The 19,471-nt window shown below is 38.2% G+C and overlaps 2 protein-coding genes across 2 annotated transcripts in view; one reads left to right on the forward strand and one right to left on the reverse strand.

The window, feature by feature from the left end:
• The window catches only part of LOC131966299 (ataxin-7), a 28,623-nt gene extending 23,880 nt beyond the window's left edge, over positions 1 to 4,743 (forward strand). Inside the window, exons 10-13 of the mRNA XM_059328565.1 lie at positions 146 to 335; positions 675 to 796; positions 1,374 to 2,547; positions 3,545 to 4,743. Coding sequence (XP_059184548.1) covers positions 146 to 335; positions 675 to 796; positions 1,374 to 2,547; positions 3,545 to 3,562 — 1,504 coding nt within the window. The 3' untranslated portion in view covers positions 3,563 to 4,743. The remainder of the gene's footprint in view (positions 1 to 145; positions 336 to 674; positions 797 to 1,373; positions 2,548 to 3,544) is intronic.
• Positions 4,744 to 6,793: 2,050 nt separating this feature from the next.
• Positions 6,794 to 15,468, reverse strand: psmd6 (proteasome 26S subunit, non-ATPase 6). The gene is made up of 8 exons (XM_059328587.1): positions 15,208 to 15,468; positions 13,621 to 13,826; positions 11,497 to 11,642; positions 11,179 to 11,398; positions 10,973 to 11,081; positions 9,944 to 10,112; positions 7,103 to 7,180; positions 6,794 to 7,021 (listed from the first exon to the last, which is right to left on the reverse strand). Exons 1-8 carry the CDS (start codon positions 15,350 to 15,352, stop codon positions 6,925 to 6,927), a joined length of 1,170 nt encoding a protein of 389 aa, XP_059184570.1. The 5' UTR covers positions 15,353 to 15,468; the 3' UTR covers positions 6,794 to 6,924.
• Between the last annotated feature and the right edge of the window lie 4,003 nt (positions 15,469 to 19,471).

Below are 19,471 nucleotides of genomic sequence, written 5' to 3' on the forward strand. Positions count from 1 at the left end.
GTACGTCCACATGTTTGTATGTTTTGCTTGTAGTAACACCTGATTAAGCAGACTTCATCCCTGATGTGGCATTTATCCTATTGTGTAAGGTTACCAGTTTCTATGGTTAAGGTGAAATTAATCGGCCACACTATCTGTCCATCAGACTAAACAGCAGTCACGGAGGTGGTACCCCCGGAGACCCTGCAGTAGTCCATGAGTCACCACACCATGCCCAAATGACCCCCGATGGGTTTTCCCGACCCTCCAGTGACGAGGGAGAGAACGAGGAGCGGGAGGACAGCGCCGACAAACTGGACTGTCACTTTTCAGGTTACCACCCACGACCGGCAGCTGTAAGTTCCCCCTGCCATCACTGGTCTCTGATCAGCCATAGACTACTTTACTTTTTGTAACAGCATTATCAGATGTTAGCCTTCATACCTCTCTATTGTTTATCTGATTCAGTATCTGAGTCCTATCACATATAAGATTAGCAACTTCCTTTGATGGTTTTCAGAAATGGTTCAAAAATGTATTTTGCCTTTTAATTAATCCCATCCTTCCATCCGTTTTTACCATCAACGTATTTTTTGTTTGTTTCTATTGTAAAGCACTTTGAGCTGTAATATGTGCATTTTATGATTGATTTGCAGTCTACTGATAACTGACCTCCCCTTCCTCTCTGTTCCCAGTACTGTACATTTGGAAGTCGACTGTTTGGGAGAGGTTGTTACTCCTTCGACCGGCGATGGGACAGAGTGCGATGTGCCCTAACCACAATGATGGACAAGCATGTCAACTCTCAGATGTGGAAGTAAGTCTGTCCAGCTGAGATTTTATTATGGCTCAGGGCCATAATTAGACCTAGGGATTACCTGATCTGATCTCAAAGACTTGGTATCAGGGACAATCAAGGAATTTGAACTGATTGATATCGGCTGTTGAGTACAAATACAACAAAAGCCCTGTGATCAAAAAGCAGATAAGAATAGGCTATTTTATTTGGGCAACGCAATGAAATATAGTTCATTCTGGTAACTCAGAACATTCTAAAGGAGAGAGTTTCACTTTTTCAGAAAGAGCGGGAAATTAGGGTTTCCTATTTTATACTTAATTTTTAAAAAATCATTAAGGCTTGGATGCAGGCATTTTTTAGTGTGATGCAGAGCGTTTCAGTTGTGGCACATATTACATGGAATTGCTTTTAAAAGCCTTAATGTAATTGAACTGTGCTCTGTGCAGCTGTATTATCTAGGAAAATAGAAGTATCGGATCAGGACTCAATCAAAACTTGATTGGGGCATCCTTAAGTAGCCTCCTTGTGTTTTATGATCACCATTTTTAGCTTATTAAAAGGTATAACTAATGAATTATATTCCTCCTTGACGCAGGAAAATCCCCTTGGCCTTGGAGAACTCCTCCTCTGTTGCACCTACCCATAGGACAAGCACAAATTCCCACGGTAGCACTCCCTCTTCAGGCTTCCTGGGCCCCCCTGCCACCTTGCCCCAGACTCCTTATAGCCAATCCTACGAGGGCAAGTCTGTGCTCTCCTATGGGACCACCTTAAATGCCCGCAGCTCCCCGCAGGGCGGGGCTGAGCACCCGGCCTACGGCATTACGCAGGCCCGACAAGTGTCTTCGTCGCCGCAGATGCCTTCAGCCCACTCGTCCTCATCCTCTTCTTCTTCTGCTCCTTCCCTCGCCTCAGGCCGGGCGCTTAAGTCCCGTTCCTCCAGCAGCAGCACTACCAAGTCATCGTCATCCTTCAGGCCCAAGGAGGTCTCTTCTGGCTCCTCCACACCTGTCATCCCCAACTCCATTGGAGGGGGCAGCAGCGGAGCCAACAGTAACAGTAGCAACACTAGCTTCAGCTCGGGGAAGAAGAGGAAAAACAGCTCTATCCTCTCTTCATCCCACGGCCCCTCTGAATCCTCCTCTTCTAATGCCAACTACTCTTCCTCTTCCTCCTCCTCCTCTTTTAAGAAGAACTGTGCAAATGTCGGCAGCTCAGGGAGCACTTACCACCACGGCTCATTAGGTCCTTCATCCTCATCGTCATTATCTTCCTCCCACAGCGGAGTCCACAGCGTGGGGCTTAACTGTGGCCCTACTGTGCGGACCAACTCACTCAGCCTCAAGGCAGAGCCTTCTGGAGGTTCGGCAGGCGGCTCCTCAGGGCCGCCAGCAAGAGGTCCTCCCTCGGGCAGCCCTGCAGAATCCATCAAGCGCATGAGCGTGGTGATGAACAGCAGTGACTCCACCCTTTCTCTGGGGCCCTTCGTCCACCACCAGTCCTCATCCTCATCTGACCACCACACCAACTTCAGCCACCACTCCTCAGATGGGCGTCTGGAGGGCAAGAAGCGCAAAAGCTCTCCTGCCTCCAGCGGTATTAATAGTGGAGCTGGGGGAGGAGGGCTTGGAGGAGGTGGAGTAGGAGGAGGACCTGGAACAGGTAGACCCAAAGTGGCCAAGTCACCTGCCATTAACAACATCCATGGGAAGCATGGGCGGAGCATTCCAGGGACACCAGGGCTACCGAACAACTCTCATTTACATCAGGTGGGTTTCACTCTGTACCAGTCAGGATTCAGTTTAATACCACATTTCACATATTTAAACTGCATCAGAGCTATCTGTTAGTATGTAAAGATGTTGCTCAATAAACAAGGGGTAAAATTAAATACGGCCCCTAGTTCCAGCTTCTCGAATATAGGGATTTTCTGCTTTGCTCAGTTTTATGTAATTATAAATTTGATCTGTGTGTTTTGGGCTGTTGGTCGAGTCTCACTAGCGATTTGAAGACATCTGGCTCTAGTAACTTGTAGTGGACATTTTCACTGTTTTTGACATTCCACAGACTACTTTTTTGACTAATGAATACTTTTTTTTAAAGGATTAATTAATGATGAAGTTTGCATTAAAACATTGTGAATATGACATCTGACATCTTGACTTGTCATAGTCGGAAAGTGTTTGAGAGCAAAAGACTAGATTAATGAAGATCTTTTTGCTCCAGGAAATAGTTAAATCATAAACACATTGGCTGTATAGATATGAATGGTGTCATGGCAAAAAGTCACAGTAGTGTAAAAGTATTTTCTGTTTATTATTATGAATCTGTCGCAAGCTCACTTAGACTGTAGGTATTTGTTGGGATTAGTCATGGAAAACGAGAACCGTGCAGGTCTTCCTTTCGTATTCAGCAGCATGACTGGGGAATACTCAAAAGTAGAGTAAACGACTGGGAGAATGAATACAGAGTTTAAAAAGTAAAGAAGCAGATTAAAACAAATATCAATTTTGTCACATTTGATCAATTTTGTGCCTCTTTTCTTCTTCTTTTTTTACACCGTCTTTTATTGAGGTCAGGGTTTTTCTACCAGGTTTAAACTTGTCACACATTAAAGTCAAAAATGTTAAATTGCTCCATTAATCTTTTTCTTTCCTAGAATGTGTGTCATTTCCTGATCTCAAATTGTGAATATTTTATCATAAAACTAGTCTACTTAACAGCTATTTTTACATTTATTTATTTTTGTTTCTTCTCTACCTCCAGCCAAAGGCTCGTCCCTGACAGCGGTGTCCGGCTCCTGTGTATGGAACCGGCAGGCGGACGGGGAATAGTCCGGAGCAGTCTGCATACTGCTCCGGACTGCACGAGGCCTTCTAAAATCAAACCCACATTACTCTCAGCTTCCCACAATCCTCAGGGTGGAGATGATCTGGACTGCCCAGTGAAGTCAATGTGGTCCTTACTATTTCTCCCAAAGCCATGTGTGTGTGTGTGTGTGTGTGTGTGTGTGTGTGTGTGTGTGTGTGTGTGAGAGAGCGAGAGAGAGTGTGTGTGTGTGTGTTAAGGGGGGTGCGATGGCACTGTATGTATAGCGTGGAGTGCTAGGGGTCTAATGAGCGAGCCAAGGACCCCCCACACAAGTGTTGTTCCAGTATTCTGAGAGGTCTTCCTGTGTTGAAGTAGGAGGAACAATAGCAACAGCTATGGGTCTCTTGAGCTGTGCTTCAAAGCTCATCGGGTTCAGGTTAAGGGCTGCTGCAAACAAGCCGTGGTGACGCTGAGCAACTGGGGAGACAACAAGCCGATCTCTTCCGTGTTCATTAAAGAATGAGTGTGCGAATGTGCGTGCGTGTACGAGTATTTTTCTCATGTCAGATTCTGCTGGACTACTGGAATTTCCAACTTAATTACACCCCCAGCGCCTGATCTCAGAAGCCTTGGAAAGGAGAGCAGGAGGAGCAGCAAACTGTTACTTGCAACACCTTAAACAACACACAATCACCTTGTTGTTTCAACTTTTGTTGGCGTGACTCTCTGGCGACACATTTTAGTAACCTCGGGTTGCGCGCAGTAGCCTGAGAGCAGCCCGTAGGAACGATCTGGTCAATTCTTTTATTACCCAGAATAATTATGCAAGTGTTACCTTTTTATGATTTCTTATGAGCTTTTTACACTGAACTACAAAGAGTCTTTGTAGACGTGGTGAAGACAGTTGTGCTTTCAAATGTGAAAAGGACGCCTGATGTGCCCATTCGATAGAAATCTTTTGTCAGAGAGATATCTTGGTCTTGAGGACACCTGTTAATTTTCTGAATCTTTTCATTGTGCAAAATGATCGCCACAGTAGACCTACCCCCAACTGTGAACAGCACTAAATAACTACTTTCTCCACAGGCACTGCTTAGTTGTCCACACAGCTAGCCAAAAGCTGCTACCAGCTTTGCCAACTACTTTTTTTTTTTTTAAACAAAAAAGGTGGGCAGTCTTGCTCATGAAGCGGTGATGGTGCATTGCCTGTGTGGATATGAAGAAAATCTGTGCAAACCATATTGTTATTGCCACAACTTACCTACTTTTTACCCATCCAGCTGTGTGAAAATCCACAGCTGTCGTGGGCAGATGTGAATTGTAATGTTTATTTTTCCTGCATAGGGAATCAGGTATGGTACGTCTTAACTGGAGCAAACTTTATGCACGTCACCTGTCTTCTGTGGGTTTGATTGTCCCTCCTGTGTGTAACCACTACCCAAGCTCTGGATGTTACAGTTTCAATGCCTCACTCAGCGTGACACTACGTCGGTGTGTGTCGGGGAAAGATTTGTCACAGTAGAACAGATAACCAGGCATTATACTCTATTCCTTTGTCAAAATGGAGTCTTAAATCAGGCAATACTTGCCCATCTTGTCGGGATGTTTGCTTATTTCGAGTGGGTTTCATGGTGCGAGATTCATGAAGATGGCTTCACTGGACATATTTAAACTTTTGGCGACGCCTGTTGATTCCACTGATGTCAGTGTGGAAAAGTAGAGGAGACAATTTTTTTTTTAAAGAATCTTAATTTAGCTTTTTTCTTGTAGCGTATGTATCAAACAAGTATTGAAGTATCCCTATTTGAGAATACATATTTTGTTAAATTGTACATAGTCAAATATGTATTTTTGCACAGGCATTTTTCCTACACGCTGAATTTTTTGGTACAGTTAAAAAAAAAAAAGAAGTCATTATTTATTTAGTTAAAAAAAAAAAGTCAGATTATTTGAAGTGGTTCACTGCCAAGTCTATATAATGCAATACGCCTATATGTAGAAGCCGAAGCATCTCATGAATCATGTACTGAGATCCTTTAAGGAACAAAGGTGAAGTGTTGCCACTGTAGCATGTGTCTGTATGACGGAGGATACCTTTATTCACTTTTCAAGGTCTCAATCACATGTGCTTTTACAAGACATTTTACGTTGCCTATGAATCAACACAACGACGAAAAATTTCTCTGTGACCCAATTAGCCTGTGATTTGAAACGTCCTGCAGGCTTGAAGCTGTGCTCGTTGTCTAACCCGTCTCCATGCACTCTTCAGTCACCCACTTTGCAGACCTTAAACACATTTCACGATTGAAACACTTGTTCTTTTTTTAAAAAAAGGCTGAAGGGACTAAAGCAATCACTGCAAGGAAGAGGAACACTTCAAACAGTCCAACTGCTTGCATCATTGTTGCCAAACAAGTAATTTGAATCACAGCTTTTAAAGAAATAGTTTGCAGCTTTTAAAAAAGAAATATCAAATTAAGAAAGTGCCTGAATTTGTTTCACCCTGACTGTTTGAGGACAGTATTCTTTGGGTTGTTTTACCTTACTTGAATGTTCGAAGTGTTTAGGAGTTTGCTTTTAAATCTGCCTATGAATCCTAAATATGGTAAAACCTGAGCTTGTCAGCTGCCCAGTATCAAACACTTTAGTGTTGCTTTTTTTCAGTGAGGCGGTTATCCACGTTTTCCAGACAAGATGTCGAGATATTTTTAGCCTCATTATGTGGCTTAAACCCCCTCTGGTTTACTGGGATTTTTACGTAAAAAAAAAAAAATTAAAAAAATTCAATCAAGTGTTTTGTTTACCCTCCAACTCCACTGACATCTCGACATTGTTTCCAGTAGATGGAAACATCACGACGATGGTTTTTTATTAGCACCATAGACTTGGAATGTGAAGGTGAGGGAGAATACAGCTAGTGTTTGGGAGGAAAAAATAAATCCACCATTCATACTATGTAAAAGCGTGTATAGATTTTTTCTTTTTGTATACATTATCAAAATCATTTTCAGCTGGACTTATGTATTGGCTGCTATGTAATTCATGAACAAAACATAGGTTAGAATTAATATTTAAAGAAAAAAAGATTGTATAGTATATTTGTTTTGTAACAAGTTTCTGTAAATAAAATAATTTATACTGCTATTTATATGAAACGATGTCTCTGCCTCTTTCCTAAACTAAATAAACAGCCCGGAGAAAATGCAGTGTCAACAGTTAAACAAATTTTATTATATACACAATATAAGAGTCGCTTTGTCAGACAAACTACTGGTTCAGGTATACCAAGAAGAATAATGCAAGTCCCCCCTTGCATAAAAGTGTGGTCGCCATGGTTACATGTTGATAACTCTGGACAACTTCTGGACTCTGTTCAGCAGCAAGTCGCCCTTCTTGATGGTTTCTTGGTACTGCCAGTTTTTGCTATCAGGTCTGGGGAGAAGAACAGGAAGAGATTTAGATTCAGTCTTCTTATTTCTGAACGTACTGACGTTTAAAGAGTAGTTACATTACCTGTTGGTTTCCACAATCTCATTCACTTTATCAATTTTACAGTGGAGGCGGCCAGCAGCTATGAATCTCGAGAGTTCCCTGAGGAAGGAGAAGAAATTTACTTCAGTTAACCAAATCATAAACCTGTGATAACATTACACTTCCCTAAAATAATACACGTGGTATAATAAAAAAGGGAGCCCTTCATTGATGCCACTCATGTTTTGCCTTAATGACTGGAAATATGCTGAAATTAATTTCTTGAAATGTTAACCCTTTGATGCACAACATGGGTCTAAAGTGACCCGACAGAGTTTTTATGTTCTATATCTTTGCAATAAATTATTTTCATCATTCAGTATTCCAGGTTTTCCTCAATTAGTTTGTTTTTATTTTTTTTTAATAAAAACCTTTTTTGTGTTACTACTCTTCTAATGCACAACATGGGTGAAAAATGACCCATATCCATTTTTTTTAGCTAAGTAGCTTGCTAAGCTAACTTCTTGGCTAAGTATTAACTAAGTAGCAGGCCAAGCTAACTACTTAGCAATGTCTTGGCTATGTAGTTAGCTATGTAAAAATACAAAAACGTTTTTTCTTCATAAAGTATGAGAGGCAAAATGGAAATAATGATCTGTTGTTATCAAAAACAGGATATTTAAAGAATACTCGGAATATTCAATCATAAAATAAGTTGATATCAAAAGATAGAGCACAGAAACACACAGCAGCATTAAATAACATGGGGAATGAATGCAGGTCATTTTTGACCCATGTTGTGCATTAGAAGGGGTTCAATATGTTGTGCATCAAAGGGTTAACAGGAAGGCTTCATAAAAAACACTTCTATGGGGAATCAATGCTAATGTCCAGTTACCAACTGCACAAGTAGAGCTTAGTAGGAACATCATTTAAGTCACTAGTTTCCATTTACTTATCCTGTGTTTGTCATTTTAGCTTTTTACAAGCCCGGTAGAATTATAGCTCCATATCTTAGTTAAAGGCCTTTACACAACAGGGAAGTTTTTGTTTGTCCTGAGTAACTTCACAAAAAACACAGATGTCGAAGAACACATGTCAAAAAGTGACTTTGTTTTGGAACGAGTTTGATTTTTCCGAGCTTTCATACTGTAAATAACGGCACAAATAACGTGTGGAACAGATGTTACATCAAAATGTAGAGGGAACTCACTTTCACCGTATTCACAGTATTTTTGCTAAAAAACTTGATAAAGAGAATCGTGCTAAATCCATCATTTTACTGGTGCACAATCTACTTGAACTTCTCATTGAACAAGTGTTGCAACTGTCGCAAATTAAATTCACTGCCAGTATGGATAGTTTTGGTGCAAAATATTCAAGTATGCGAGTATTTTTCAAGTTGTTAAATGATCACACCCCTGAGTTTAGGGGCCTTAATGCTGATCCAGCTTGCATCGAAAAATGAGTCACTTGAGATGATCAGACAGAAGTACATACAACAACATCCTCCTAGGATTTCTGCTGTGACATTGGCCCTCATTTATCAAACGAGCGTACGTCAGAAAGTGAGCGTAAAGTGGGTGAGATTGATTTCTACAAGCCTCGGCATTTATCAATATGGACGTGAGCGGATGGTACGATCAGATCTCACGTCTGCTCTCAGCTTGTGTACGCAAATCTGAGTCAGCATGAAGTCCACATGTCTGAGTCGGAGAACTGATCTTAGACTATTGCATCGATGCCTGGAGCTGATAAAACTCTGTGGTGTTTTGATTTTTAATAGTGACAAAGCAAAACATGTTTAGACTACATCATTTATCATTAAAACATAATCCAAAAATAAAAACACCCTGCGATCGTGAAATTCTTTAAACAGAATACCAGCCGAGGATATTAAATGTTGTTGTCTTCTGCTGTTTACTGTTATTATTATTATTATTATTATTATCCAGCTCCAACACCGGAGCGTCAGCGTCTCTTTTACCAGCGGTGCTGCCAGAATAGAAACATTTCCAATCAGCGCTGTCACACGCTCCTCTGAATAGGACATCATTATTAGTAAATTTAAAGAGGTGAATAATATATCTCCATCATAATAATAGCAATATTCGGATATTATATAGATTATTAGGCTTTATATATCACGATGTAATTACTCAAACCTTGCCGGGAGTTTAATACTCCGCTTCTCTGCTGACGGCACCACTGATTTCCTTCTTTTTCACTTTTTATGCTGCCAAACAAAACCAGTTTGTTGTGTTGCTGCTGTTGGACGTCAGCGTTTCACTTTCTGACTGAGAAATTCCTCTTCTTTTAGAATTAAAACTTACTTTAAAACATTGTTTACCTCCTTCAACCAAAAAGCTGAAAACTTCTAAGTCCGTGCTCCAAATGTAAAATAATCACTGGACTTGTTTGAGTTTATAACTATAAGTAGGCTACTTTTATTTCATAAACCTCCGTCGCTGCGTATTTCTTTAATATGTCTATATTGCCCCTATTGTTAATTGTAACGGTGCACTTTGCTAATAAAGTTGACTTTAGAGGGTGAAAAAATCCTCCTTTTGGCCGTATTGCGCCCTTCGGTGTCGTAAACTCTGAAGGAGAGTCTTCTGAATCGGGTATATATTATATATATATATATATATATATATATATATATATATATATATATATTAGGGCATGGTATTTAAATTACGCATGTTTCGAGCCGCCACATTTATCAACAGCCGATCATTCTCACGCTGTGATTGGAGAGATACGATCATTTGATAAATCACACGTGGACCCTGTCGTAAGACGAAACATACGCTCGCTTGATAAATGAGGGCCATTGTCTCCAGAGGATGTGGCGTATGAACATGATGAACAGGCACTCACTGGTCGATGAACTCTGTGCTGACACCGAAGGCCTCAGCCATGTAGCCCAGGGTGAGGGAGCGGTAGGACTCTAGCAGCTGGCTGTAGGCCTGGATCCTCATCTCCCTCACATAGTAGCGGTAGTGTGGTGCAAAGAGCCAGTCCTTCTTCATCTCCTGCTCCACCATGGCTGTGGCACAAAGACAAAGCGGTAGGATCATTACTTCAATATCCTGATGTAGCAAAGCAGGAAAAATATAGCAACAAGGAACACACATAATGCATGTGTGAGTCAATCCCTTTTCTGATTTATAACTCGTTGTATATATAAATTGTATATAATAAATTGTTGGAATTGATTAACCCTTTGATGCACAACATGGGTCAAAAATGACCCGCATTCATTTCCCATTTTATTTATTGCTTGCTGTGTTTTTCTGTGCTCTATCTTTTGATATCAACTTATTTTATGATTGAATATTGTAAATATTTTTTACATATCTTGTTTTTGATAACAACAGATCATTATTTTCATTTTGCTTCTCATAATTTATGGAGAAAAAAAGTTTTTGTATTATTACACAGCTAACTTGTTGGCTAAATAGCTTGCTAAGCTAACTACTTAGCCAAGAAGTGAGCTAAGTAGTTAGTTTAGCAAGCTACTTAGGTAAATACTTAGCCAAGAAGTTAGCTTAACAAGCTACTGAGCTAAAAAATGGATATGGCTCATTTTTCACCCATGTTGTGTATTAGAAGAGTAGTGACAGAAAAAGGGATTTTATTCAAAAATGTATAAAGGAAAACATAAAAATTAGGATGTATGATGATCAAAAACAAACTAATTGAGGAAAACCTGGAATACTGAATGATGAATTATTGCAAAGATATAGAACATAAAAACTGTCGGGTCACTTTAGACCATGTTGTGCTTTCCAGTCTGTTAAATAACAGACTGGAAAGCAGATGTTTTTAGTGATATATAGCAAAAAGATGCTCTACAGGTAACCAGATAAACGGTTTCTCCTGGCAATAAAAGAAAATGCCTCTCACCCAGAGACTGGAAGAAGACGGAGTAACGGCACTCGTAGAGGGAGAAGAGATACTGGCGAACAGAAGGCAGACTGTGCAGCACCTCCAAGATCTCTGCTCCTTTAATGACCTAAAGAGGAACACATTTCATTGCAGTCACACTGCCAACTTATACATATGTGCAAAAGAAAATATGTAATGCTGGCACTATGGCCTCAGCCTGCTACCTTTTCACGGAGGTCGGGCCTTTTGAGGGCGATCATGCACACGTAGACGGTGTAGGTGACGAATGTCTTGTAGTCCATGAGCTCGTAGGAGGTGAAGGTGGAGACTGTGTCGAGGAAGAGCTCAGCAGCTTGCTTGAAGTCCCTGATGGCCACACAGTACAGGCCCTGGTAGACCTTCAGACGGTTCCTCCTGTCCCAGTCTCCCCCCTCCTCAATAAGGCTGCAGAGGAAAGAGGTGCACAGAGAGACGAGTTCAGAAACGTTTGCAAAGACTGCTGGTGGAGATCTTGAGGACAAACATATCGGAGCCTTTTTTACCTCTTGGCTTTCTCTGAGTTGCGTGTGATGAGGTCGCTGTCCATGTAGAAGAGTCCGATCCTCAGCAAGTAGAAGACAATATCTAGTCTGTGACCCAGAGCCACTGTTTTATCATAAGTCTTCCTGAAGGCTGTGAGGGCGCCTTCCTGTTGACGCACAAAACAAAGGCAGATAATGTCAATAAATGTACTGCTACATAGCTACTAACTGTGAGCATTTTATGTCTCTACATCCATTCTGACACACACATATATACACTACTGGTCAGAAGTTTTAGAACACACCAACTTTTCCAGAATTGAATTGAAAATGATGCAGTTTAATGTCTCAGTGTACTCTGAAATTAATGCACATTTGCAAAATTTAAAATTCTTTATTGAGCATGATAGTGTTTTGAAAGTAAAAAAAAAAATTCAAAATCACATTTTATGTTGGACCGAAGGACTAAAAAAAGACACAAAATGACTAAAAAAAGACACAAAATTACTAAAAAAAGACACAATGACCAAAAAAAGACACAAAATGACTAAAAAAAAAAGACACAAAATTACCAAAAAAGACACAAAATGACTTACAAAGACTCTTACTCTGAAATTAATGCACATTTGCAACATTTAAAATTATTTATTGAGCATGATAGTGTTTTGAAAGTAAAAAAAAAAAGTTTCAAAATCACATTTTATGTTGGACTAAAGGACTAAAAAAGACACAAAATGACAAAAAAGACACCAAAATGACTAAAAAAAGACACAAAATGACTTACAAAGACATGAAAAAAATTCAAAAATGGACAAAATAGCCCAAGACTCCATAGAGTTAAGTTGTTAACCCATTTCTTGTTCCCTGAAAAAGGCCTACTTGTATAATTCTGAAATGTACATTATTTTTCAGTTTTGGTTAAGCTTACCTTTTTTTATTTACCTCTGGCAGTTCACCACTTACCTTTGTACCCTTTCAAGCTGTTCATTTGACTTGAACTGCTTGAATTTCAATAAAAAACTGGAAAAATTGGGGTGTTCTAAAACTTTTGACCGGTAGTGTATATATTTATTTATTTATTTTAATTTAAAGATTCATGGTGTGGCTTTAGTATTTCAGAGGGAAGCTTCCAACCAGTTTGCTATAATGTCTTGTTGTGTTAGGAGGGATGTACAGCAACTGTAAATCTTTCAGTATAGGTAATGAGAAACTATTAAAAAGTCAACGTCAAAGGAAAAAACATTAGTGAGTGATAAAAACAGACATAATTAGCATTAATATTTTTTAATTTTTTGTGATGTTAGTGGTCACAAACTAAACATCAACAGTCCCAGACTGAGAAAACTGTAATTAAAAAACTATTTAGCACCCTGCTGGTGTTACGTTCTTTATGCGAGTTCTCTGATTAATAAATGTATTCTATAAGTTTGAAACAGTAGCCTTATGCTGGTGTTATTAAACCTTTCTGAGTCTTGAATGGTCCTGCAGAGTTAGTTATTGCAACTTACTCTACCATTGTGATTTAATCACACACACACACACACACACACACACACACACACACACACACACACACACACACACACACACACACTAAGGTGACTGACAGAAAGCATGATTTCTTTTCTATTTTTTTTATAAATAGCTGTGATATTTTTACAAAAATTGACTATATATCTGGATTTGTGAGAAACAAAGCATTTTTTACATAGAATAATTTATTCAGTATATCCATAAAGCCCAAATGTAATTATTCATTGTTTAACATATTTATCCTTGAATAGACTGAACTGTCAAATAGTTGTCTTTTCTGGGTCAGCTCTAATTAATCAATCGGACAGCATGTGAAAAATATATTATAATTATCATGATGCGTTTTCTTTATAGAGGATCTCAACAAAGATTATTTGTCACACTAACTCAAAACTTCCATAATAATTACTGCATCAACAAATAATTTAAATTATTTGTTTGTTTTGCCCTACACTATGTCATTGCATTCCAGTGTCAGAAAACAAAACACATTGTCCACAGACCAACTTCTGTTACTTGCATTGTGCAAAGTGTCACAAAGTTTACAGGACATTATGTGACCAAAGAATGCACGATCATACATGTTTTATACGTTGACTGAGTGGCAGTTACCTTGTCTCCAATTCTGATCAGATATTCAGCTTTGGCCATCATGGCGTCTCGTATCTCGCTCTCTCCCAGGTTCTTCTCTGCATCCTCCAGCACATCATCAAGGCGCTTCAGCTCCTCCTCGTTGGCCTTTTTCATCTTACTCTGCAGGTCACTGTCCAGCTGCCACTTCAGGTCCTTACACAGAGTCTCATAATATGGTGCCATATCTGAAGCAGAGAGAGAATAGAATAGAATAGAGTCATTGCATGGTAGTATAAAAAAATACACAACCGGTCAAAAGTTTTAGAACAGCCCAATTTTTCCAGTTTTTTATTAAAATTCAAGCAGTTCAAGTCAAATGAACAGCTTGAAAGGGTACAAAGGTACGTGGTGAACTGCCAGAGGTAAATAAAAAAAGGTAAGCTTAACCAAAACTGAAAGATAATGTACATTTCAGAATTATGCAAGTAGGCCTTTTTCAGGGAACAAGAAATGGGTTAAGAACTTAACTCTATGGAGTCTTGGGCTATTTTGTCCATTTTTAAATTCTTTTCATGTCTTTGTAAGTCATTTTGTGTCTTTTGGGGTCTTTTTTTGTCATTTTGTGTCTTTTCTCAGTCCTTTAGTTCAACATAAAATGTGATTTTTAATCTTTTTTTATTTTCAAAACACTATCATGCTCAATAAAGAATTTTAAATGTTGCAAATGTGCATTAATTTCAGAGTACACTGAGACATTAAACTGCATCATTTTCAATTAAATTCTGGAAAAGTTGGTGTGTTCTAAAACTTTTGACCAGTAGTGTATGTTAGCACAACGAAATTGAGGCACAGCTCTCCTGTCAGTGCAAAAAAGATAAATATCAAATAAATAACCAACCAAGGCATGCACCCATCAAACGAAAAAAAGGACATCACACAAATCACAAAAGTAAGGGACTGTAAACAGACACACATTGTAAAGGAAAAACCTATTGCACATGTCAAAAAGAGAAAAATATTATTGCACATGTTCTACAGTAAAAAAAAAAAAAGGAAAAAAAGCCTATTGCACGTCATACATGAATGTACATGAATGTTTAACGATGTGGCTGAAACATGATATTTCTAACCAATGACTCTTTATATGCAATCTATGAGTTTAACCAGTGGATTATGATAGTCCCCAATTAAACACTTGCAGCATATTCACAAACCAGTGAAGTTTTTTTTTTTACTTTTTTCCCTACAAATTATACAGATTTAATTCAAAAATCACACAGCCTGTTTTATTTACGTGTTAACATATTTTCTAAGTTCCAGTGTGAAGTAATATAAATAACACATGCCCTGAAACTAAAAGAAAAACATATAACCTGATAGTTAACGTTAAGTAAAGTTCATCATCTCTTCGTCAGATTGTTTGACGGCTAGCTGACGTTGGCTAATAGCGTTAGCTAGCATGCTAATTTCATTGAGGTGATAAAAATGTTTAATCGTGGACGTTTATCATAATTGATAAGACAATAACGCACCCAGCCCAAAACGTACATTAATGTAAACACCGTGTTTATATTGACCAGGCTAATGCCGCTACAAGCCACACAGAGCAGTGAAATGCTAACTCACTGTTAGCTTTGATAGCATCCATGAGCTCAGTCTTCACTGCAGCATCCTGTCGGTGGCCGTCCATGGTCAGCAGGAACTTCAGCTGTGCTATCCTCAGGTCGGGGTTCTTGGGCAGACCCTCTTCCTCCAGATTTTCTAGCGGCATTTTTAGTTACAAAAATAGAAACAAATCGACAAAGTGAAGGTTTTCTTTGTGCACACAGCGTCCACTACTCGCCGTTACCAGCTAGTCAACGATGACTACGGAAAACACTGAACTGTGTTGTTTCCGCCGTAGCGTCACGTAAGTCGGCGAGGACAGGAAAGAGCGGAGGACAGCCTGGCGTCTAGTCACCGAGGAATCATTCAGCGCCCTCTGCTGGTCATCACTGGGAACAACACCCGTGTTCAAATTCAATACATTGTACAGTGGACCTATTAGTCCGGCGGCTTAGGACCAGATTTGGGAAGAAAGGGGACACGTCGGACAAAAGCACCACATTTTTTCCACATGCTCTCTATCACTATAGGTTTCAATTTTTGGTAGGAGCCACTTCATCAAGATTGCAGATCGGAGATGGCAGCCATATAAAATCTATGAGAACCAGTATATCTTCTAAGCCACTTAGAAGGTCAATCTTGGTGTCAAAATATACATTTTCTGGGTCAAAAATAATTTAAAGCTACTGAGAATATCACTAGATGATCAAATAGATATGTATTTACATAATTATGAGATTCCAAACATTTTCAGCTCAGGATTCCCTGCTGCAGCACTTGAAGCGAGTTGCCTACCAGTCTGAGTGAAAATGAACATATCTATTTGATCGAATAATCATCTAGTGATATTCTCAACAGCTTTAAATGATTCCTGGACCCAGAAAATGTAGATTTTGACACCAAGATGGACCTTCTGAGTGGCTTGGAAGATGTATTGGTTCTCATAGACTTTATATGGGTGCCATCTCGGATCGGCCATCTTGATGAAGTGGCTCCTACCAAAAATTGAAACCTATGGTGATAGAGAGCACGTGGAAAAAATTTGGTGCTTTTGTCCAGCGTGTCCCCTTTATTTAGCTTAGCCGCCTGACTATATGTAAGGCCCATGATTCTCACAGTGAGCCTAGATAAAATCATAGGATTAATGTATAAATTAATGTATGCATTTATTTACTGCATTTACTTTTTACATTTTTACTGATAAATAATTAAATGAAAACAAAATATTTCCTAAATTATTTTATAGGCCTATCACAGGGATGGGCAACTGGAAGCCCGGGGGGCCACATATGGCCCGCACCCTCACTTGAAGTGGCCCTCAGTACAACTACATGCATTTGAGCATGAAATCTTAACCCTTTGATGCACAACATGGTCTAAAGTGACCCGACTGAGTTTTTATATTCTATATCTTTGCAATAAATTAATTTCATCATTCAGTATTCCAGGTTTTCCTCAATTAACTTGTTTTTGATCATCATACATCCTAATTTTATGTTTCCATTTCTTACTTTTTGAATAAAAACCCTCAAACGCTTCTAATGCACAAGATCGTTTTTGACCCCATGTGTGTAAACTTGATGTAATAATACAAAAACTATTTTTCTTCATAAAGTATGAAAGGGAAAATGGATATAATGATCTGTTGTAATATATATATAAAAAAATATTCAAACACACAGTCAGCATGTTGTACATTAGAAGGTGTTTATATGTTGTGCATCAAAGGGTTAAAAGTGCAGTGTAAAAATGCCCAAAATAACTTCTTGCAATTAATGTTGGCCTGCTGTTCTTACACTGAAAAAAAATCACAGTAAGTTATTTTTAATTTGCTTCAAACCTTTTGTATTCCTATTTATACTGTTATCCCTTTATCAGGTGAGGAACTATATTTGGTAACTTCAGTGGATATCAAAATGGGGTCCCCACATCTCTCTGGGAGGTCGTAGAACCACATGGATTTCTTCCAGCTAATCAGCAAAGATCAGGCTACGTCACAGACAGTGACACCATGACATCTGACCAATCAGTATTATAATAATATAATAATATTAACTTTATTGACCTTGACCTCCAATGTAAAAATGAAAAATAATCTGCAAGAAACATTCGTACAAACAGAGTTATTTTTCAATGACTTTGCAAATTTACTAGATTAAAGTGGCAAATCTACAAGAAAAAAAGTTGCAGATTTACGAGAAAAAAGTGGGGGAAAAAACAACTTTTCTCTTGCAGATTCACCACTTTAAATCTCATAAATGTGCACATTTTTTTCTCGTAGATTTGCTACTTTAATCTTGTAAACGTTTTTCTCAAAATATTACCCCCCTCCCCTGGGTCCGTATGGTTTTTTTACACATTCTGGTAGTATGTAATATCCTCCAATATTCTCTAGGGTTGAAATTTTGAATTTGCAAGTATTTCAATGAGTGCCCTATTAAGGGCTATACATGCATTTGAGCATGGGATATGTTAAGTTACTGCACTGTAAACATATTTAAAATTGCGGTTTCATCATATCTGGTTAAGTGCATTGTCCTATATGTGGCCTATTCTCACAGTGAGCCCAGATAAAATCATAGGATTAATGTATAAATTAATGTATGCATTTATTAACTGCATTTTCTTTTTAATTTTTTTACTGATAAATAATTAAATGAACACAAAATATTTCCAAAATTATTTTAAAGGCCTATCATATTCAAGTCCAAGGCTAGGCTTATTATTGCTCTTTTTTATTTAATTATTCTTATTTTTTATAACATTTATATTTTATATTTTATGCATTTTTTTTATCTTTTAACATTTTTTTAAAATAATCGGGATTTTTCCTGTATGCACTTCAAATTAGAAAGGTAAAATAAATATGTTGCTTTCAATGATTCCAAGGGACAAAGATGAGGCAGTTTATATAAAATATTTTTTATCTTGAAAACCTCTATTGCAATCTGTCACCTTTGTTATATTTCTTTATACAGGAAATGAACATACTTAACATTTTGTACCAGTAGGATCCTTTTAATAACCCAGAATTAAGTAGTATTCTGTAAACAAAACAGACATGATTATATCAAATATCCTGTACAGCAGGGATTCCCAAAGTGTGGTGCGTGGACCCCTGGGGGTGCGTGAGCTGCTGCTAGGTGGTGCGCGAGATGAAAAATGTAATGGCGGTCTGACAATTACACAATTACATTTTTTCCCCCCCACACAATAAAGACGTGTTATTAATTAATTGATAAATACAGGCTATTCAATTTTGTGTCATTTATTGTTCATTTTTGCATCTATTTTGGTCATTTTTGCATCTATTTTTTGGTTGTTTGGTAATTTTTACATGTATTTTTGGTCAATTTGTGTCTATTTTGATCATTTTATGTCATCTTTGGTCATTTTTGCATCTATTTTTTGGTTGTTTGGTAATTTTTACATGTATTTTTGGTCAATTTGTGTCTATTTTGATCATTTTGTGTCATCTTTGGTCATTTTTGCATCTATTTTTTGGTTGTTTGGTAATTTTTACATGTATTTTTGGTCAATTTGTGTCTATTTTGATCATTTTGTGTCATCTTTGGTCATTTTTGCATCTATTTTTTTGGGTTGTTTGGTAATTTTTACATGTATTTTTGGTCAATTTGTGTCTATTTTGATCATTTTGTGTCATCTTTGGTCATTTTTGCATCTATTTTTGGTTGTTTTTGATCTTATAATGAAGCGTAGAAGAAGTTATCTTCTTGTTCTTGTATCATTTTTCCAGCCTGTGTTATGATGACGGGGTTATGTTCACTCCACGCTCATTTAAATTTGCTGCAATTTTTGTTCAACGCAGCTCAAATATTATAACATTTTCCCAACTGATCTGCTTTCTGCCTCTGATCCTGAGCCTGTCATTGTCCTCCACCTTTAATATGGCTATAAAAAATCTTATTGCATTTTGTTTTTTTTGAAGGTGTGGGGGATTGGGGGTGCGTCAACCCTGTTGGGACAAAGAAGAAGGGTGCACGGCTAAAAAAGTTTGGTGCTGTACAGTAACATCAGTCCACTCCACAGAGCAGATGAATGACTCACACAGTGGAAGTCACAGACAGTGACACCATGACATCTGACCAATCAGTATTATAATAATATAATAATATTAACTTTATTGACCTTGACCTCCAATGTAAAAATGAAAAATAATCTGCAAGAAACATTCGTACAAACAGAGTTATTCTTCAATGACTTTGCAAATTTACTAGATTAAAGTGGCAAATCTACAAGAAAAAAAGTTGCAGATTTACGAGAA

The sequence above is a fragment of the Centropristis striata genome, chromosome 3 (genome assembly GCF_030273125.1).
Source record: "Centropristis striata isolate RG_2023a ecotype Rhode Island chromosome 3, C.striata_1.0, whole genome shotgun sequence".
NCBI classification, from domain to species: domain Eukaryota; kingdom Metazoa; phylum Chordata; class Actinopteri; order Perciformes; family Serranidae; genus Centropristis; species Centropristis striata.

Excerpts from the sequence above, each read along its gene's own strand:
- psmd6 (XM_059328587.1), bottom strand. The coding sequence starts at position 15,352 with ATGCCGCTAGAAAATCTGGAGGAAGAGGGTCTGCCCAAGAACCCCGAC. Across the intron at positions 11,643-13,620 it reads TGATCAGAATTGGAGACAAG|GAAGGCGCCCTCACAGCCTT; the intron begins GTAACTGCCACT and ends GTGCGTCAACAG. Across the intron at positions 7,181-9,943 it reads AGCACAGAGTTCATCGACCA|GGAACTCTCGAGATTCATAG; the intron begins GTGAGTGCCTGT and ends CTCCTTCCTCAG.